We start from the raw sequence: 20,766 nt of genomic DNA, 5'->3' as shown, positions 1-20,766 counted from the left end.
CTGTACAATTTCCCCAGAGTTTTTTGAATCCAATCTCTTTTGTTGCCCATTAGGCCTGGAACACTGTCCAAGAGCAAATATGATGGTATGTCTCTGTCTTCCTTTAAATCCCTCCTCACACTGTATCTTTTCAGCGAAACCCTATTTTTACAGTGGCCAAGGCATGTAAGCTTGGAGCTAAGCATTCTACCCTCATGGCCTGTGATTTTCTGACTTCTTCTGCTCTGTATTATTTGTTGCTCCTGTGTCTCCTTCCCTTCTCTCTCATCTTCTCCCACTGTCCAGGTTGTCAGCTCCATGGGGCAGGGAGCTGTCTCTTTTGTTTATAGCTTTTTACATGCGTATATGTAAACGCGGGTGGTGCTGTGGTCTAAACCACAGAGCCTAAGGCTTGCCGATTGGAAGGTTGGCAGTTCGAATCCCCGTGATGGGGTGAGCTCCCATTGTTTGGTCCCGGCTCCTGCCCACCTAGCAGTTCGAAAGCATGTCAAAGTGCAAGTTAGATAAACAGGAACCATTTCGGCGGGAAGGTAAGCAGCGTTTCTATGCGCTGCTCTGGTTTCGCCAGAAGTGGCTTAGTCATGCTGGCCACATGACCCGGAAGCTGTACGCCGGCTCCCTCGGCCAATAAAGCGAGATGAGCGCCACAACCCCAGAGTCGTTTGCAACTGGACCTAATGATCAGGGGTACCTTTACCTTTACCTTTATGTGTTTGTAGGCCAAGGGCAAAGCCTCTGCCCACATCCAGCATGTTAACTGAATATGATTTGAAATGGTTAGACAGTGTTTATGCAAGATACCATGTTAAAATAGGGTTGCCCTATGTCTGGAATTTCCTGGACATAGCTGGGATTCGGTTGTCAGAAGCAGTGCCTGGTTGGAAATCGCTGAAATGTCTGAGAAATATGTGCAGAATATAAAATCCAGAACAAAAAAGACCAATCTAAAATAACATGGTGAACAGACTGAAGGAGGAAAAGTGCTTTTTATTTTTTTATGCATATGTTTATATATCCCCCAGCTACAGAAAAGTTCATTGGAATGAAATAGAAGAAAGCTTCAAGCAAGTAAAAACGAACCCTCACAAATATTTCTTGCAAATCTTTTAACCTTTGACACCGAGAAGAATTATATTTGTTGAGTCTTGAACACGCAGGCTTAGGGTCACTAAGTCACAGAGTTAGCAACGGGGTGCTATTTTATTACATTTCTGCAGGATATAACAGCATGCCTGCCAGCATAAGGGGGAAGGGTGCAAAAGTGCAAAATCTGAACTTGAAATTCACCCAGTTCTGTTGTGTTTGAACATTTACTCTATTAAGACATTCTAAGTCAGCTTCATAGTAAAAAAAAGTAAGCCAGCACCATCTAGTGTTGAAGAGAAATACAAAACTGCAGTGTAATACAGTATTTAGATTTTGAGTTAAGAACTGCTGGGCAAATTTTATATCCTATGTTAGCTTTGTTGTAACTCCATCAGCATCTTAGAATGGATAATAGGCTATGCATATATTTAATACTGAATAAGGCAGAATGAAATGTGCACAGTGATTAATAGTGTTTGAAAATGAAATGTGTATTGTACAATGATAATTTATTGCCCTTTCTCTTGAATTGTGGGTGGGTGGGAACAATGACTGAAATATGCAATTGTAAAAAAAAAATGAACCAATAATACAGTGTTGCTGTATTGTGCTTAAGGTCATATCCTTGATTTAAGGAGAAAGGTCCATTTACTCCATACATATACCCACAATTTGTACATGATCAAAGGTCTGTCACATTCCATGCACATGCAAAGGTTTCTGTCAAGACATTTCTTTTCCCTAGGGAGAGGTCATGCTCAAAACCATGCACTACACACCACCAGTTTTACTAATAAAGTGATGTGTTGACGTCCTGGTATATTATACAATACATGACTCTTCTATAATCTTTATACCAAAGTTAGTTCTGCTTTTTTCAGTTCCTTCTCTGTTAGAGGCTTGATGATGTGAAGGAATTCCATAAAGTTTAGTATAATTCCTCTATCAAATGGGTTGAAGAACTTCCCTTGATGGTCCAGGAGATATGCATACTTCGTTGTTTTGAGACATTCTGCAGTAGTTAAGTTGACTGCTGCCATATAAACCTTTAGAAGTGAAACACATAGAGTTGACTTTCAGTTTTACATATAAACTGTTTGCACTGTTGCTGTTGCAGCAGATGACACCATACTGCAACTAAGATTCATTACACTACAAGCTGACCAGCTGAACTTTGAGAAATAATTCATCATTATAATAAATGTCTGACTTTTATGTAACACCTGCAATTAAACTGTGGAGACCAGAGGCAATAGACTCTTGGGTGTTTTGGTGTAATGGAGAAAGGATAGCAGCTGAAGAATTTGAGTTTACCAACACATATAACAGCTGTTAGTTTATTGCCAATAAGAGTCCTTGACAGAAAGGTTGTGTCTACACCAAGAAACAATATAGATTATTTCAATGGTCACTGAACTGAGAAAGCAGAGCAAATCTATACTTGAATATGGACTAGGCTAAATGTCCCAGGAATAGATACAGGGACAATCTGACAAGTTCTGCAGAAGCCAGTTTGGGACACTAGAAAAACAGTAAATCATCTATCAAAAGTAGACAAGCGAGAGTGTCAGGCAGGATCACGATAGCAGCCAAAGCTCTAAATTCAGTTCACAGGAAACTATGGTCTAACCCAGCAGTGGGAAACCTGTGGCTGGTAGTGGATGGCACTTACCGGACTTTCTTCCAGCTGAGTTGCTGCTGTACACTAGATCAGAGAGGGGGAAGAGGGAAGGGGGTGGGGAAGGCGAGGCCAGCACAGTGCAAACATGGTGGTAGGACCACCAGATTGACTGCTGGTGTGCTTGCCTGGCCAACCTCACCACTCTGTTGCCTCTCCACCCTGGTATACAGCAGCAACTTGGGCAGAGGGAGGTCACATAAGCAGTGCCGCCCTCCCTCTGTGCCGTCTACTACTACTTGTGGCCCTCCAGATGCTGTTGGACTCCCAACTCCCATCAGCTCCAGCCAGCATGGTTAATTGTCAGGAATGGTGGGAGTTGTATTCTTGCAGTATCTGGAGGGCCACAGAATCCCCATTCCTAGTCTAGTCTGTTGGAATCATCTCTACATTCCAGTTCTTATGACTGTGGGGGATGTATTCAAACATAAACAAAATGTGTTTGTCCTTTTCCTGTTGGTATAGTAGCAGCCCAAGACCAGTTGCTTATCATACTGGGCAGCAGGATACAAATCTAGAAGGTATTGGTTTTATCTCTGCTAATTCTACCATCAGTTTTGTGACTGGCTGTTTGGAGAAAGGCCAGCAGTGGTTAGTGCCTATTTGGACTGGTAGGAAGACCAACAGCAGGTATTGCCAGAGCCAATGACAGTAGAACCATCTAATTCTAGTTTTGTCCCCAACCTCCTTCCTTCACAATTCTACAAGAGCAGAATTTCAGGACCCCCTCAGGTGCAGAGTTCCAGGGACAGTTCCAGATTTAAAGAAGGCATCCTGGTTTCTGACTTGAACTCGGAATGTCCCGCTTTTCCTTAGGAAATGTTGGAGGGTATGGTAGGATGTCCCTATTTTCATCGGAAAAATGTGGGCGGGGATGGAGTTATGTGACCCCCTGAGCCAAGGAGATAATTATACAATCTTTAGAATACATCTCAAGGCAACCCTGTATAGGGAGGTTATTATATGTTGGAAGATGCCCAGAATGTCTGGGATGGCCCAGTCAGAAGAACAGGGTATAAATAAAAATTATTGTTGTTATGGTGATGATGATGAAATAGGACGTCCCTATTTTCATCAGAGAAATGTTGGAGGGTATGCAAGAGCAGCACTGAAACTAAGGAGGAGGCCATTGTCAGGCAGTGCCACAAACCTGGGCTGGGTGGAAGTAAGAAAAGCAGGCTGGTCAAGGGCAGACTGAGCTTGGTAGGGCAGTGCCCCATTCACCCTAATGGACCATCCTCCACTGGGAAAGGCCCTAGCTCAGTGGCAGAAGAAGTCCTTTGCATGTGGAAGTCCAAAATTCAAGATATAGCCAAGTGGATCACAACTAGTGGAGATGCTGGGAGTCACTGGTCTGACTCGTATATGGCAGCTTTCCGTGTTCAAGGAAGCAAGGACCATAAGGGACAAATAATAATAATAATAATAATAATAATAATAATAATAATAATAATAATAATTTATTTATACCCCGCCCATCTGGCTGAGTTTTCCCAGCCACTCTGGGCGGCTTCCAATAAAACACTAAAATACAATAACCTATTAAACATTAAAAGCTTCCCTAAACAGGGCTGCCTTCAGATGTCTTCTAAAAATTTGGTAGTAGCGTAAGTGAACTACCAAATATTCTGTTGCCCGTAATCTTAGTTCATTATTCTTTTTATGAGAGTTCATCCCACAATATCAGACTGTCCTGTCATTGGGTAGTAGAAACTCCCAAACAGAAATAATATAAGCATACAATTTAATCATTTCTGTTGCCAGCTGTATTATTTATGCAGGTGGTATATCAAAGCATAAATTATTCTTCAGTACATGTTACAAAGTTAATATCTGCTTATATGCAGATACCAGAACAGTAAAAGACCGTATATCCAAAGGGAATGGATACAACTTACTCCCTTGCAAATTAAATGTATCTCCCATCAAGCATGCTATTGTTTTATTTTAAGTATGATCCCACTTGAAATCAGCCAGTCGAAAATAGTGCAGTTACTTAGCATCCTATTTGAGTAAACTTTCTCTTTCTCTCTGGCTTTCAATAAAAAGACACTAGAGGGCATTAACAGTTCTATCTAAACTGAGCTGCTGTTCCTACTCTACAGAATTATATATATAACACACATTAACCTCATCTTGTTTTTCGTAACCTATCGCTCTCCCTCTTTCAGATGACAGTCTTTCTAACATCCTGTGTGAATGGCTGAGGGAGAGAAGATTGCCCTTTATGTAACAAAGCTGGTGAGCTTTAATATGCAACTCCAGCATTTAAATACTATGAAATACTAAAGAGAGACTAATACTAAAGAGAGACTATTTAAATACTATGAAATACTAAAGAGAAATACTAGTAAGAGCTGTTTGACAGTGGAATTTGCTGCCAAGGAGTGTGGTGGAGTCTCCTTCTTTGGAGGTCTTTAAGCAGAGGCTTGACAACCATATGTCAGGAGTGCTCTGATGGTGTTTCCTGCTTGGCAGGGGGTTGGACTCAATGGCCCTTGTGGTCTCTTCCAACTCTATGATTCTATGATTCTAAATACTTGCCTCAGGCAGAATGCAGAAACCCGAAAGCAGGAGATCTAGACCACTTGGGCCTCCAGATGTCCCTGGGCTACAACTCTCATCATTCCTGACTACTGACCATGCTGTCTGTGACATGTTTCAGGTTCACACAGTCTTTTCCCTTTGACTTGTCAATATGCAGTCTGGGATAAGAACGAGTGCTGTATTACCACTCAGAGAGTCAGTGCCTTCGCTTCATTTTGGCTATGTGGGAAAATCCTACTCCTGCCATCTCCGAGGGCAGCAGTGGCTACCCAGCGGCTCATAGCTGGCCCCCAAAGACCACTCTTTCCAACTTGTCATTAAAAAGCAAACATTTCGGCTTTCGTGAGTCCTCTACTTCAAACTTGTGATGCCAAAAGGTGACCCCTTAAAAAGTTGCCATTTTTTACTTTAATTTTTAAATCCTTTTAATAAAAACAATTGACTGACCCCATAGCTACCTGTGGTGCCAAAAGCCATTTTTGTGACCTCCCCAAAGCCTGCTATTAAAAAAATATGCATTCAAGACAATACATACACACAGTGAAGTCATCATTGCTGATGTTGTGGCAATGACGGAAAGAAAGAGAAATCCGATCCCGATGAAAATACTACGTCCCATTACATTAAACCAATTCCAGCATAGATATATTCCAACCACAGAGTTCAGACACATAGTAGTGAGGAATCCTACAAAATAGGGCCTAGAATGAAGCAAAACAGAAACAAAGCAATGCTTCTACTACATAAAAAGCTAACAAAGCCTTTGCAAAGTTCAGTCAGTATCTAGAACAACCTCTCTCATATGCAGCTGAAGTGGTGATTTAATTCATAACAACATAGGATGAGGCCAATGGCCCATCTAATCCAGCATCTTATTCTCACAGTGGCCAACCAGATGTCTGTGGGTAGCCTGGAAGCAGAAGCTAACCAAAACTGCACTCCCTTTACAGTACTCTTTACTGGAGGTACTGATTACTCTGTGAGTTTAGTCCTTGGCTCCTGCTGTGTTACCACTTTTTTAAAATGAAGTCGGATCACATTAAAAGCAGAATATGTCAGAAAAGAACCTCAAATGGTAGCAGAGTGTGCTCAAGGTCACCTTTCATAAATATCTCCTTAAAAGATGATGTGGGGAAATAACTGTGGTAGTGCCTTCTATGAGCACCTTATCTCTGAGGAAATGTATCCTGTGTGACTTGTGACTTGGATGCGTATATGATTAAAAATGAACAGTAAAGCAAGCAGCTGATAATATAGGCCATCAACTGGCCTTCTGTGGGTTTTACATGAGCTTAATTGTCATGTCTTCTGCACTAAATACCTGATCTTGGATTTCAAAGTATGGCATTGACCATTTTCTCCTTTACAGAAAATCAATTCCCCCATTGTTTCATGGGGTGGAGGAAGGAGCCACGACCATTTTCTCAGTTTAAATCTGTTTTGTGTACCACATTTTCGGCTTTGCCAAAATAAGTTTATGACTTATTTATCAATTAATTACGGTAAATGTATATCTCACACCCTGCTCCAAAGGAGTCAAGGGCAGCACACATTTAAAAACTAAAATAACACAATTAAAAATTCTAAAAAAACAGTTAAGAACAACTTTCTAAAAACCAGTTTAAAACTCCTGAAAGCAATAATCTACCCTTAAACTAATACAGTAATTTCAGTGGTATCAGGGATAGAACTTTCAACCATCAAAACTTTACAATTTTTCTAGTTATCAATAAGTATTTTTTAAAAACTGATGCAGCTCACTAGAAAGGACATTTCACAAATGGGGAGCCACTGCTGAGAAGGCCCTGACACAAGTCACCACCAGCTGGGTACACCCCAAGTGGGGTGACACCATCAGGGTCCACCTGCTGATTGTAGGGCCACAGATGGCTGATAGATACAGTGGTGATCCAAAGACTTATTGTGTCACACGTTAATGTTTCTGATGAGAGATATCAACAGTGCAACATCTGATGGTGTTGTGAAATGGGGGGGGGAGAGAAAGCTTAGTTACTAAAGAGTTATAAAGTAGACGAGCAAAAATATCTTGAACAATCTTTACCAAACCTGTTGCCCGCCAGCTGTTGTGGGTCACAACTGCCATCACCTCGCTGGCAATGCTGGCTGGAACTGATGACACATCTGAAAGCTAATGGGTTGCAGAAGGCTATCTTAAATGCTACAGAAAAAATCTCTTTTGCACATCTTTTGCACTTCTGTACTGGTCAGGGGTCCCTTTACCTTTACCTTACCTGTTCCTGTATCCCACGCTGTTGTAGATAAAAGGACAATAATGATCAAAGCCAGACACACAACGATTGATGATACGACAATGTTTAGCTCGAAGAGGTTTCACAAGGTGGCACTCATGACATAGTCTAGGCAACAGGATTTTGCCCTCTTCCCAATAATTAAGATAATCCACCTTAGAAAGAAGAAGATATCCAGGATGGAATCTAAAATGCAATGGCAGAATCTTAAGAACCAACTAACCTAATGCTTTTGTATATATGCTTTGGACAGTAGAATCATTTCAGACAACCAGGTGATTCAGATGCTGTTCATGCTTTATGTTCTAATTGAAGGTGGACTTGCATGAGTTTACCCATCTCCAGGGCAAATGCATCAGCAAAAAGTGCAATTTCTCCTTTCCAAAGCAGGAAGCATGTAGAACAGTGGTTTTCAAAGGATGTGGCGCACCACACTGGTGTGACAGGCGAGGATGGCAAGTGTGGCAAGAAGATTAAATCCATATAATATTTTGGGAACGGTTCATATTCGTATGTAGCTGCATTGTTTTATACTATTGGGATGTCCCATGATCATATTATAAAACATGACTTCTTAGTGGAAAACAAAATCAGTCACCAAAACAGCACAATTCTATACTTGTCTACTTAGAAGTTAAGTCCATGGTACTTTCTCCCAGATATGTGTGCAGAAGCGCTGAAGCCTTTCTTTGCTAGCTGCCTGCATTAATTGAATTTTCTTATCTTTAACATTTAGGCATGAATAAAAAATGATGACAAAAGAAGGATGCTTTCAATCCAGCAATGGCATTTGTTTAATTCCAGAGGTGATTATTGCCAAAGAGAATTATTACTAATGTGTGAGAGATGGTTGCATATGCAAAGGTGTATGAGAGAAATACCTGTCTGATGGCCTGGTAATATTCATCAGTGTGTTGAGGAAGCAAACCTGGGTTCATCATAGAAGCTTTTAAGAAGAGGAACCACATCAGAGCATTCCCAAGGAGAAAGGTAGCATGGACGTTCCACAGGGTATTAAAAGACAATGGCATAATCTGTGCAATGAAAATAGACAAATGTCTTAACACTTTGATACACAAAACTAATCTGACACACTGGCACACAAACTGAAACATCATGCAAATCATTGTACAAAAGCATCAGTCATTTACTTGACCTCTGGCTGCCTACGTATGTATACTGTTTACATGAAATCTCTCTCTCTTTCCCCAACCTCTCTGCTATCTATGCTATCTATCCCACTCTTCTAGTGTCCATGTACTACTCAAAGTGGCTTTCAACAGTTAGGGACTGACAAATCCATAACTGGGATACAGAAACGAGAATTGGATGGAACTGGAGGAGCAGTTCATGAGAGATTTCTCAACATGAGAGGTGAAAGAGACACAGAATATTATAGGCAAGCAGTATAAGGAAGCAGAAGGAGGAGAAGAAGAGGAGGAGTTTGGATTTGATATTCCGCTTTATCACTATCTGAAGGAGTCTCAAAGCAGCTAACATTCTCCTTTCCCTTCCTCCCCCACAACAAACACTCCGTGAGGTGAGTGGGGCTGAGAGACTTCAAAGAAGTGTGACTAGCCCAAGGTCACCCAGCAGCTGCATGTGGAGGAGCGGAGACGCGAACCCAGTTCCCCAGATTAAGAGTCTACCGCTCTTAACCACTACACCACACTGGAGGAGCTAACAGTAGGCAAGCTTATTGAGAAGAGATAACACAAGGAGATGTGTAAGAAGGGAAGCCAACTTGGCATGACCAAGTTTCAGGTTTCTGTGGGCCACAGGCAAGAAACCTGCTGTGGGTTTTCCAAATACACACGACTCCCTCCCTCAGAGACACAGGCACACACAGCACCTGGTCTGCTCACCACCAAGCTTCTTGTGGATGGGTGGGGTGGCTGAAAGCTGTAAGAAGTGCTACTGCATATCTGGCAGTCTTGCCCGGGGCTCACTTTTCCCCAGGCCTCCTTGCCCTTGCCCATGCAGGTGGTAGGGAGCAGCAGAAGACTGGGAGGACTCATGGCTTCTGTTGGGGCAACTGCTGCATAGTTCACACTGCACGCCCTCCCCACTAGGGGTAAGAACAGTGTTGGGACTGATATTAAGGGCAGCAACTGAAATACCACCACCATTCCAGTGTCACCAGGCTTCTGAGAAATAAGCAGTGTGAGGGTTTGAGGGCATGAGGTAACTTGCACCTGATTCATATTGGCTGCCTGTTGGCTTCTGGGGCAACTAATAAATTGTTGTGGTGGTTGTTGTTAAATGATGGAGCTTTGTGTCTAAACATATGCAGATGGCCTAACAAAGATGGAGGTTCTTGGAGTGGTGCTTTGCAATGGGTCTTTTGCTAGGTCAGAGAATCCAGCAGCTGCTCAGCTATGCCAACTCCTGACATTGGGCTTGTAGATAGGAGATACAGACACCCTCAAAATGAGGGCTTAGTCTAACACATCAGTTTTCCAAATGACAAAGTGACAATGTATATGTTACGGAATTGCATATTTTCCTGCATTGCAGGGGGTTGGACTACATGATCCTCAGGATCCCTTCCGACTCTATGGTTCTGTGATTCTATGTGTGAGCTGTTTACATGTAGATTTTCCATTAAAGTCTTTAGGAAGGAACCATATGGGTTGGGCAAATTATATATTTCCTTCCCGGGTCAGTATTGTCCACTGATAAGTAATCCATCTGTTCCACGTCATTCCTTCTACAGATACTGTCACAGCAACATGAGGTCCAGACACAAGGAACTGGCTCCTATGTTTCAACATGAATCGTTGTTTAGGCATCATTACAAACTGAGTGTAAAAGCATCTTGGGACTTCAAATAATGCTAATCAGGCAATTGCTTAGTTGAGAGGAGAAGTGGAGCTCTTTAAACAGTAAGGACCAGAAGTGTGACCATGCCAGGAAGTCGGTTTAATTATACATAGGCACTATAATGAGCTATGGAGATGCATAACGTGAATGACAGTGAAGGGAAAGGCATCTTGCAGAGACGTTTTGAATCATTAGGCAGAGTAACCATTGTAGGAGGAGAAGCAAACAAAGGGGAGATTACTGTTGAATTCCTGCTTTTCTTTTTCCCCTTGCCTTGGATAGAAAATGTTTTAAAACTTCACTTCTCATGAAAATATGATTATTTCATTTTGTAAATGTAGGTATCAAAGCCTAGAGGTTGTAAAAGCCGCTCTGAAAATCGATCCTGTGACAACTGTAGTCATCTATTCACTTAAAGGCAAAGATATTCCCCTTTCTCATTTCATGAAATATAATAAAGTGAAAGATGCTAATAAATTACAGCTAAGTACTGTTCTAGAATATATTTCTGATCTTTGTTTTCAATTTAGCTTGGCAATTTTGCTCTGCATAGATAAAATACTACCATTTGTTCCATAATGCTCCCGCCAGCTGACTGAAGAATTATGCTCAGATTAAGGAATTAAAGATGCAATCCTGATCCAATGATCCAATGAAGTCAATGACAGAAGTGCCTTTGACTTAAACTGAGCCAAGGATTGCATACTAAAGCTTTGGGAAAAGTTCCAGCCAGCTCCCTCCCATAAAAAGAGCAACAGGGAATATAAACAGAATAATGTATTATATGTGTACTGTATTGTATAGATTAAAGTCCAGAAAATGCAGAACCTTCTCAGGTCAGTGAGATACAGATATCCATATGATATGGCATGTCTATCATTTATTTAAATAAAAGCATATTAATGGAATGCAACAGTTTGATATCACGCTAGATAACAAGTACCATAAACTTTCTAATATTGGCTGCATTTCATGGAGTCAGTTGAGATAAACTCTTTTCAGGATTTCTTTTTGTCTGTTCCTTTCTTCTCTGTAAACCAAGGGGAATTGCCTAGAATCTGGGATCTTGGCCAAGTAATAATAGACATATATTGGCTTGAAATAACCATTTGTACATTATTATTCAGCATTGATGTGATGCACACCATGAATCAACTGCATCATTATCATACTGTTAAGAGCAGTTGTTTGGATGTAATTCCACAGAAATTTGTTCTTAATAACAGTTTCAGGATCAGAGTGTACTGGTATATCAATTCTTACCTTTATTTCCCAGAAATACTAGTAGCCCTGGATTATATCAGTACCAACTTATCTTCTTTCAACTCCATATGACAATGATATTTTATATAATCTGGGTTGGCAAGGTGTCCTCTTTTACAGAGGCTAGTCCTCTATTTGTGGGACTGCCAAATCCAAGTTCAGTTTAAAGAAAGAAACATAAAAAGGAGAGCCAGGGGAGGGGGCTTGTAGTTAGCCATCAGCAGTTAGAAGCTGGGCAGTAGACTGATTAAGGTCGCCTGATCACAATATTCACAATATTCCCATTTATAGTGAGATGCATTTCTATTTAACTTACAGCAATTATTTCTAAATTTGCATCTATACATAAAAAGTGTCATTTGCATAAGATGTGCGTATCTGTGCCCTCTTTCGTCTTGATGTATTATGTGTGTGATGCAGTGGCGTAGCGTGGGTTGTCAGCACCCGGGGCAAGGCAAGTAATTTGTGCCCCCTAACCCGTGGATTTGCGCCCCCTAACCCTAACCCCCAGATGTTGCGCCCGGTGCGGCCGGCCCCCCCTGCACCTCCCACGCTACGCCACTGGTGTGATGCATTTCCTCTTTTTTGGCTATGTGTAAGTGGCCATCCTAATGCAATTCTTAACATGCTGCTACTTATATATTCCTCCAGTCTGAAAGCAGGAGGTCAATGGCACTACCAAAATAGTTTGCTCCATCATACAATATAAGAATAAGCCTTTGCAGGATTGAATTCTAATTCTGATTCAACAAATTATACATCTATATCTTTATCTACATCCATATCTATATAATGATTAGAGTCTTTATTTTACTACCTTTCTTGTAGGGAAAATTCAGTCCCTTAAATAGAGAGCACTGGTGTATGTGGGGCTAATTGCCATATGAGACCAAGGCTTTCATGGAAAGCAACCCTTTCCCTTTTCACTATTATTCCATACAATGGGTACAAGGAAGAGCCATATTTTGAACAAGACCATGAATGCCTTACCCAAAACAGGTAAGTTGGGTAACCCCACAGAAATGTGCAACTATAAAAGAAAAGGACGGCCACCTTTGATTCACCAGGAGAGCTAAACTTCCATGATCTGAAAATAGAACACAATGACAAATATGATAATGGTCACAGTATCTCAATCACATAGCAATAGTGTTGTGTCCAATGCTGCTGTTAAACAAGCAGAAAGCTCTAGTATAAATAAAGCCATGAAGGGGCCTGGAACACCTTAACACCCATCACTGAAAACCTTAGTAAGACATCCTTATGGATCCTGAGACTGCAGCACAAAGTTTCATGCATATCGTCAATGCCTTAAGAACTAGAAACTTTTTTTTTTAAATGAAAAATGGCACTAATGAAGTATTTCCTCCTGATGAAATAACAGTGAGGTATGGTAAGGTGGGGAGGTTTAAACTCTTCTGTCATGACTCAGAGACCTTTCGCTGTGCAATGGACTCAGAGGAGGATGACCTTCAATGGGGGAAGAGCTGCCAGGACCATCTTCAAGGCTCTCCTCACTTGAGAACACAGCCTTGCCACCTTACTTTGAGTCAGAGGAGGAGTCTTCCAGGGTACTTCTGTCTCCTCAGCCTTACAGAAAACTGACTGCAAGGCCCTCTAAAAGCCAGCTTCTCTGTGGAGGTGGAGCTTACTGCACCACAGTTCAGTCAATGTATACAAGTATCAGGAGCTGGTAGGAGAACAGGGAGGAGGAAAAGGATCTCAGCGAGGGACTGGGACACACGGGGGCAAGCAGGGGATGGGTTACTCACAGGGTAACAAAGGATGGCAAGGAGATGGGGGTCAATGCACAGGAATAAGGGTAGCAGGACCCATCACCAGACAGGTCCTGTCTCCATTATGATGGTGGGCTCTGAGGCATAGGGAGCAGCAGGAGGGATGCTCCAGGAGGCAGAGGCAGGCAAGGGCCCACAAGCCAGCTCTCTAGCTGGTCAAGTGGGGCTCGCTAGCTCTGGGAGCAGCTGTGTGATTCCTCAGCTGGAGTAGGCTTAGAACAGGTGAGGGTCCCATGCCTCATCAAGCCCAGATGCTGCAATCAGCATGCAAAGTACAAAAGGGAAGCAGAGTTGAGGTGCTTTGTCTATGCAGCTATCTATGTCAGGCATGGCCAAACCTGGCCCTCCAGATGTTTTGGGACTACAATTCCCATCATCCCTGACCACTGGTCTTGTTAGCTAGGGATGAAGGGAATTGTAGTCCCAAAACATCTGGAGGGCCAAGTTTAGCCATGCCTGGTCTATGTTGATTTACCTTGGCTTAGATGCACCTGGACCTCTATGGGATTGTGCTGTGCATTTGACTCTGGTCTTATCCTGCCTGCTGGGCTTTGGACTTGGCTACTTGGATTGACCCTGGGCTGCATTTTCTGACCTTTGGACTTGACTTGTGTGGACTGACCCCCAGATGTTGAACTTTGGACTTGACATTCTGACTTGCTGCCAGGTATGCCTTAATAATTCTCCAAGGTGCTGTAGGTAATCTGGGTGCCTCAGTCTTGCGATGGGATGCTGCTTGGGTTTTCATGTAAGCATAGAGCTGTTGTAGAACAGGACACCTGCCTTGTACAGCCTCACTCTTTCTTTGTGTTTGGAGAAATTCTGTGTTTCAACACACAATATTGCTATCACAACGTCTCATAACTATCAGGTAATAACTTCTTTGAGCATAAATTGCAGGTGTTTTTACTGAAGGCTTTGCAAAGTCAACTGGGAATCCCAGAATACGTACCTCCCCTCCCTGTGTTTTTTATTTTTGTGAAGAATTTGCAAAATATTTACCTTGTAAATGACAAGATTCTTGGTTGGGTCATAGATGTTTGCTGGCCTGAGAAGATATCTTTCAAATAGTTAAGCAAGCAAGCAAAAACTTTTTTTTATACTAACTGATATGAAAACACTGCCAAAACAGCAAAAATAGGAATAATTAAAAACCCATTTAGTAGGAATGATAACTAAAAGTTTAAAACATACACAAATTAAATATATTGTAGATTCCCCCCCCCAAAAAAAACCTGAAAGGAAAACACAATGTTAGAAATAAACCAACAGGGCCTTTTCAGTGGTGGTGCCTTGGCTTTGGAAAATTGTTCCAGCTGAGTTGCATCAGATCTCCTTTCTAAGCTCCTTTCAAAAGAATCTGAGGCTGTGAAGACCAGTTTGAGGGGACATGGCTTGTGGAGAGGGGCTGTGCCTGGGGTGTGTGTGTGTGGTGTGGGGAGAGTCTCTAGGACCAGTTAGAGAGCATTGGAGAGCAGCATTTGGCTCCTGAGCCTGAGGCTCCCACCCATGTGTCATGGCATTTTCATAGACTCCATGACAGCAAGGAATGAGCAGCATTGCCATATTGTGAGGTTTTTTTTTAAAAAAAACACTATTTGAAAATGTAGCAATTGGTTGGACTGTATTGCACAGTTCACTAGGAAGGGCAACCCCCAAATGGCAAGGAGCTACACAGGTGCATGGATAATACTTCTGTATTTCTACAGTATGCCATGTGTGATAAGAAAACATGTGCTTATTTTGACACACATCTATTCAATGACACATGTCTGGAAGCTATTGATCCCAATGGGTGTATACACAGCTAAATTGGCATATGTATGCTAATAGCACATAGATAGGTACATGTGATGTTAATGAGATGTTAACCTGAAGGTTAAACCCATTAGGAAATTGTGGTATGTAAAGACTGCCTTAGGGTGAATATAAAAGACTGCTTTTGGGGGCTGACATTTTTATGTGATGAATGGTTATATGAAAAGGTTTCTCACATGCTTTTCCTTCTTAATTTCCATGTCCAAAAATCTACAAATTTTGACCACCATGAGTAGACAGCCATGATCAGTGCTGAACACTGATCCTTTTCCTCACCCAATTTAGGGAGGGATCAAGTCTTGTGTCTGAAGTAGCTTTGGAGAATTTGAAAGCTTCTGTGGCTCAGACTAATGTTAGGAGACTACTAGATCTTCTCCTGAACATGGAGAAAGGTAAGGACTTTCTCTGACCTCCTACTGGACAATCTCCCCAGATTAAAAGATGTTCTTACCACTGGTGAGCTCACATGTGCAGTTGTGACCCTTAACCATGCTGCCTTTTAAATAAGTTAACAAAGTTAACAGAAGAGGTGCTAATGATACCTTCCAGCATTGAGCTCAATGGGCTAGTCATGGTTCAAACTCCATTTAGACATATAAATGAATGATGACTCCTTGTATTTCCATTTAACAGTCCTTAATACAATCATGTATAGTTAATACTTCTTACTTTGTACAGCCAGGTGATTTATGTGCACAGAAAACCATTTCCCCCCCTTATATTGTCATCTGGACACAATATATAGATTTAGGTTCCTTTCGTCTTTCCCTTTAATCTTTTAATCTCTCCTCATAATCTCTTAATATTTGCCAGTGATTAATCTCCCTGTTACAGCACACTCCTTTCTCCCAGCCCTTGAGAAGACAGCTCAGCTCTGTTACTAATATATGGCTTAGTTTATGCTTGTACAGCCATTATAATGAAATATAATCACTATGTTTTTCCTTTGAAAATGGAGGGATTTTCTTCCACTTTGCCTATTCATATTCTCAGCACAGTCACTCAGCCTCCTCTTAGACCTTACAAAAAATAAAAATAAAAAATCAACATAAGCTTTATTTCCTGTCAAATACACCCCTGCCCCCACCTCCAAATCCTGACAGCTGTAATGCTTTCAGACTATTTGGCTGGGTATTCCTAGGCACTTTTTAATAGCCCCCAACCAGTTGATTGTTTTGTGTGCAAAGAACAATGATTCCAAGTATAAAGGGGATTCTAAGCAGATAGACTGTTTTTTCTACTATTGTCATGAAGCGCTGTGGCTTGAGCTACCTGTTTTAAAGCTGACCTATGTATTTCACAGCAGTCTTTGCTAAACTATGGCAAGAACAGAAAGGTCCTCTATTTCTGTGGTATTCCTGTGGGATGGGAGAGGATTTTGATGATGAAAAGGTGAAAACCACCACAAATTTACTCACTTTAAAGTCAATCCCGGGTTTTTGTGTGTATAGTATTATGATGGTGGGCTTTCACTGGCCATCATGAGTACAGTGGTACCTCGGATTAAGAACTTAATTTGTTCTTAACCTGAAACTGTTCTTAACCTGAGGTACCATTTTAGCGTGGCCTCCTGCTGCTGCCACGCAATTTCTGTTCTCATCCTGAAGCAAAGTTCTTAACCTGAGGTACTATTTCTGGGTTAGCGGAGTCTGTAACCTGAAGTGTCTGTACCACTGTATTTAGAGATGAGAAAGGGGAATATACAGCCCCTTTGTGCCCAGAAAAGTATAGTCTAGTTTAGACAGGCTTTTTTAGTTTATAAGAAGAGGCTCAGAGCTTTTGTTCAGTTGAGGAGCTGGAGGACACTGCAGGGACTCTTTGATATGCTCCTGAGCATCTTTTTAGTCAGAGGGAAGCAGGGATAGCTCAGTTGAGCTGGGTCACGGCTGGAGGAGGTCTGCTTTTACCCTTCAAAGAGCTGAGGCCCCACCACCCTCTGCCATCTGGAGAGCCCCTGTTCCCTTAAAAGCCTCCACCCTTTCTACCTTGTTGCCCCATAGGTTGGAATCATACCCCCAAACACCTGTGAATGCTACCTCTCTCACCTCCATAAAGTCCACTTTTCCTGTGGAATCTTTGACACAATCCCTTCCTTCCTACACCTTAATGTAACTCAGCTTGTAAGTAAGCCTAAGCACTTACAACTGAAACAACCAGAGTGCTATGATTCCATAGTCCAGCAGTCACCAGGACACCATCAGAGCCAATGTGTCAATGGCTTAGGAACCAGCCTGGGTACCTGGCTCTCAGCCTTATGCCGGTAATCAGGGGAGCCCTGAACCTGAGGCTGGTAGGCAGGAACCCACTGAACCTGATGGCATGGCACCAGGCTCTGTAAAAAATCCCATATACTAACCGGACAGGGAGTTCACCATGAGGGAGGCTATAAAATGCAGGAAGTGCCCATCTTATGGCCAGATTCTGAAAATGTTTCTCACACAGATTACGCATGATGCATGCACTTAAAACTGGGTCTAGGCTAGCGAATGAATGAATACCACTGAATTTGGTACCGTTTGGTTTTAAATAAATGTGTTTAGGTTTAGTAACGTTCCTTTCCCCCTGCTGTTCTAGGCACTGATGACTATGAGCCCCAACAAATGCAGACCACCCAAGTGTCCCTATTTTCTAGGGACTTCCCTGATTTTTGAGAAGCCGTCCCGGTTTTTTATTTGATCCCAGAATGTCCCGCTTTTCCTTAGGATGTCCTATTTTCATTGGAGAAATGTTGGAGGGTATGCAAATGCCAACCCAGGCTTGAATGCCATCTTGGCAGGAACCACATGTGGTTTTGAGTCCTGAGTTCTGTGCAGCTATTTGATCACAGAACAGTGCAATGGCTATAAGGGAACCCAAGAAAAATGGAAAAAATAACACAGGAGTGAGTGTGTGAGTGCACGGACGACTGCTTGTTGCTGACAAAGATCAAAACCAGAATATTTTTGGACACGAATCAAGGGAAAACAAAGTTTGTTTGTAAAAGAGGATAACTAAAGGAAGCATGCAAGAGAAAGGGTCAAGAGGAAGTTAAAAGAAAGGTGACTTGTGTCTAGGGTTTCTGAGAACCTTGAATTAGCACATTAAGGCTTAATATTAATGCAAAGAGCCATCTGCTTTATGAAACACATCCTATTGGGCTACATGTTTACAAGCAGTTGAGAAATTCTAGCCAAGGCTCCAGCTTCCCTCCTTCCCCCTCCCCAGTTCCTGCTTTGCTTTATTTCCAGCTCTCTAGCATCTGGCTTGCTCCATCCTGATTCTCTTTGTGCTCCTTCAGTTCTGCCTCACCCAACCTGGTGCTCTCCAGATGTTTGGGACTACAATTCCCATCAGCCTCTGCTAAGCGCAGCACCCAACACACCTGGAGGGCCCCAGCATGGGGAAGGCTACTCCAAATTGTCACTTATTGTCCTAAAGAACTGGGTTCTCTTATAAGGGGTAAGGCCTCAGTAGCGGGGAATTCCCAGTCGTTGTCCAACCACAGGCAAGGTCAACAAGGGAGCAAGACCTGGATAAGCCCCTGGTGATCTGCTTGCTCCTCATGCAGATGTATAAAGGCACTTATATATGACACCTGGCCCTATAATAATTACTTGGACTCTGGGTGAACCTGCGTGAACTCTGGCTCAAATGAAGCTATGCAGTATGATATCCAAAGCTGTTCAAACCAATGAGGGCAAACAAAGGCATCGTTAGTGGGTAGCACAAGGTCCTCTGATTTGCTGCCCCTTCCCCTTCCCCCTTTTAAATTTGCTTTAACATGGCTGGGTGGGCAGCAAATGCAGTGCTAATGAGAGCCAATTTAATTTTCCTAGGGGCATGCTATATACCAATGCAAATGTGTGTTGTGGGTCTCTGCCCAGAATCCTTTAAATACCTAGCCAGGTTTTTTTTTCTCTGGGTGTTGACAACAACTCCAAATATGAAGATAGTCGTCGTCTTTTTTTCATCTGGACTTTTGGCTGTCTGAAATGCTTGGAATCCCAAAGCTGAAATGTTTTGCCAATGTTATGGAATGTTTTGCAAATGTTATGCCACCCTTGGTGTTTTTAGGTACTCAGATAAGATTAAAATAGACTGTGATATTCATTTGCTCTGAAAATGTCATTATGCAACCAAATGATATAAAGGTTGTAACGAAAAACAGCAATGTTTAAGTCCAAATGAGATACATAGCTACTCTGTTTGCAGAGCTCTGTTACTACTTCCATTGTGAATTCTGAATTAGAAAGCTATTTGATTTCCAGCACACTTGATTTGTATAATGAATCCATGAACATGCATGGGTACATGAATTAAAACAAACCATCTGATTTAAAATTTACATTACCATTCTCTCCCCACCCTCCATTTAATTCTCACCTATCATAATACGAAACACCTGAAACTTTAGGAACATAACTGATGAAATTTGCTTTTTATTTGGGGGTCAGTATCTTACCTCCTCCAGACTTGCTGGGACATTTCCATGTGTGGTTTCCTGAGAGACACAGGCAGTTTGTAGCTCCATTAGCAGATCCACTGGAATGACAAGCTGCTGTGGCGTTAGAGCAGGATTAGTGGCTGCCGCTGCTACTTCCTCTGCTGTCGTTGATGCTTCAGCTCCTGGGTGCTATCCAAAGGTTGCATTCCCATCTTAATTCTTGCCTTGCTCCAGTTCCACAGAACCAATTGCTCCATTGTGCGTACATGGAAATAAGAGGGATTGTGATCCTGTGGGCCTGTGGGCTGACATCTGTGAATTTTTAGTAACGTACGGCATGTAGTAAACTTCCAGGCACAATTTTTTTGTTTGTTTCTGTTATCTTATTAAAGCTTTCAGTAGATACTTGACAACTTTTGCATGAACAGAAAAAATAAAAAAAATTCTGTATCCACCTCTTCCTGCACCCACATCCTCCTCCCCTCTGTTCTACTAAGTTTCTCTTCCTCATCAAATTAACCTTTCAATAACATGGATTGTAATAACACAAGTATATACACATTCTAAAATATTTTGTACACACACAAGTCACTATCCCATACCTCTCTAGATTTATCCTCATTGTCAGATATTGAATGATGAAGAAGAGAGATTCATGGATGTTAAACACAAAGAAGACTCCTACCTCATTCTGCATTTCACTTGGTGCAGCTACCTATATACATTGACATTGCCAGCGCCTGACCCTCAGTAAACTCCTGTGCTTTAAATAGCTGCAGAACTCAAAGATGGATGGCAGGTGCAATTTTTTTCAGGGCACTGCAGTGTGGCAGAGACCAGGGAAAGGGAGGTCTCTCTCTCTCTCTCTCTCTCTCTCTCTCTCTCTCTCTCTCTCTCTCTCTCGCCTTTCCTTGCTATTCACATCTGTGAATTGTCAGTATGAATCCGGGAAAAGGGTACATTTTGGATTTTCCAAAACGAGAGAGCCTACCAACCCAAATTTGGGCAATATTTTTAGACGGATTTTTCAACAAAACCTATATAGGGTGAGGTTTCGGTAAA

At 42.0% G+C, this 20,766-nt stretch overlaps 1 protein-coding gene across 3 annotated transcripts; it reads right to left on the bottom strand.

Annotated features, from left to right (window-relative positions):
• Positions 1–969: 969 nt before the first annotated feature.
• LOC309378386 (palmitoyltransferase ZDHHC12-like) lies at positions 970–20,421 on the bottom strand. 3 transcript variants are annotated; one of them, XM_081926458.1, is made up of 7 exons: positions 20,307–20,421; positions 19,723–19,994; positions 12,658–12,754; positions 8,463–8,615; positions 7,564–7,736; positions 5,847–6,012; positions 970–2,132 (listed from the first exon to the last, which is right to left on the bottom strand). In XM_081926458.1, exons 2-7 carry the CDS (start codon positions 19,749–19,751, stop codon positions 1,938–1,940), a joined length of 813 nt encoding a protein of 270 aa, XP_081782584.1. In that variant the 5' UTR covers positions 19,752–19,994; positions 20,307–20,421; the 3' UTR covers positions 970–1,937. The 3 variants fall into 3 exon arrangements, with proteins under 3 accessions (XP_081782584.1, XP_081782585.1, XP_081782583.1); XM_081926459.1 differs by having other exon boundaries at positions 19,723–20,009; positions 20,307–20,417; XM_081926457.1 differs by lacking the exons at positions 19,723–19,994; positions 20,307–20,421 and adding an exon at positions 14,466–15,217.
• Positions 20,422–20,766: the final 345 nt, after the last annotated feature.

This window comes from Podarcis melisellensis (genome assembly GCF_964234715.1).
Source record: "Podarcis melisellensis genome assembly, chromosome: 9".
NCBI lineage: Eukaryota > Metazoa > Chordata > Lepidosauria > Squamata > Lacertidae > Podarcis > Podarcis melisellensis.
The sequence above is the reverse complement of the archived record's forward strand: the minus strand, read 5'-3'. Positions and strand labels throughout refer to the sequence as shown.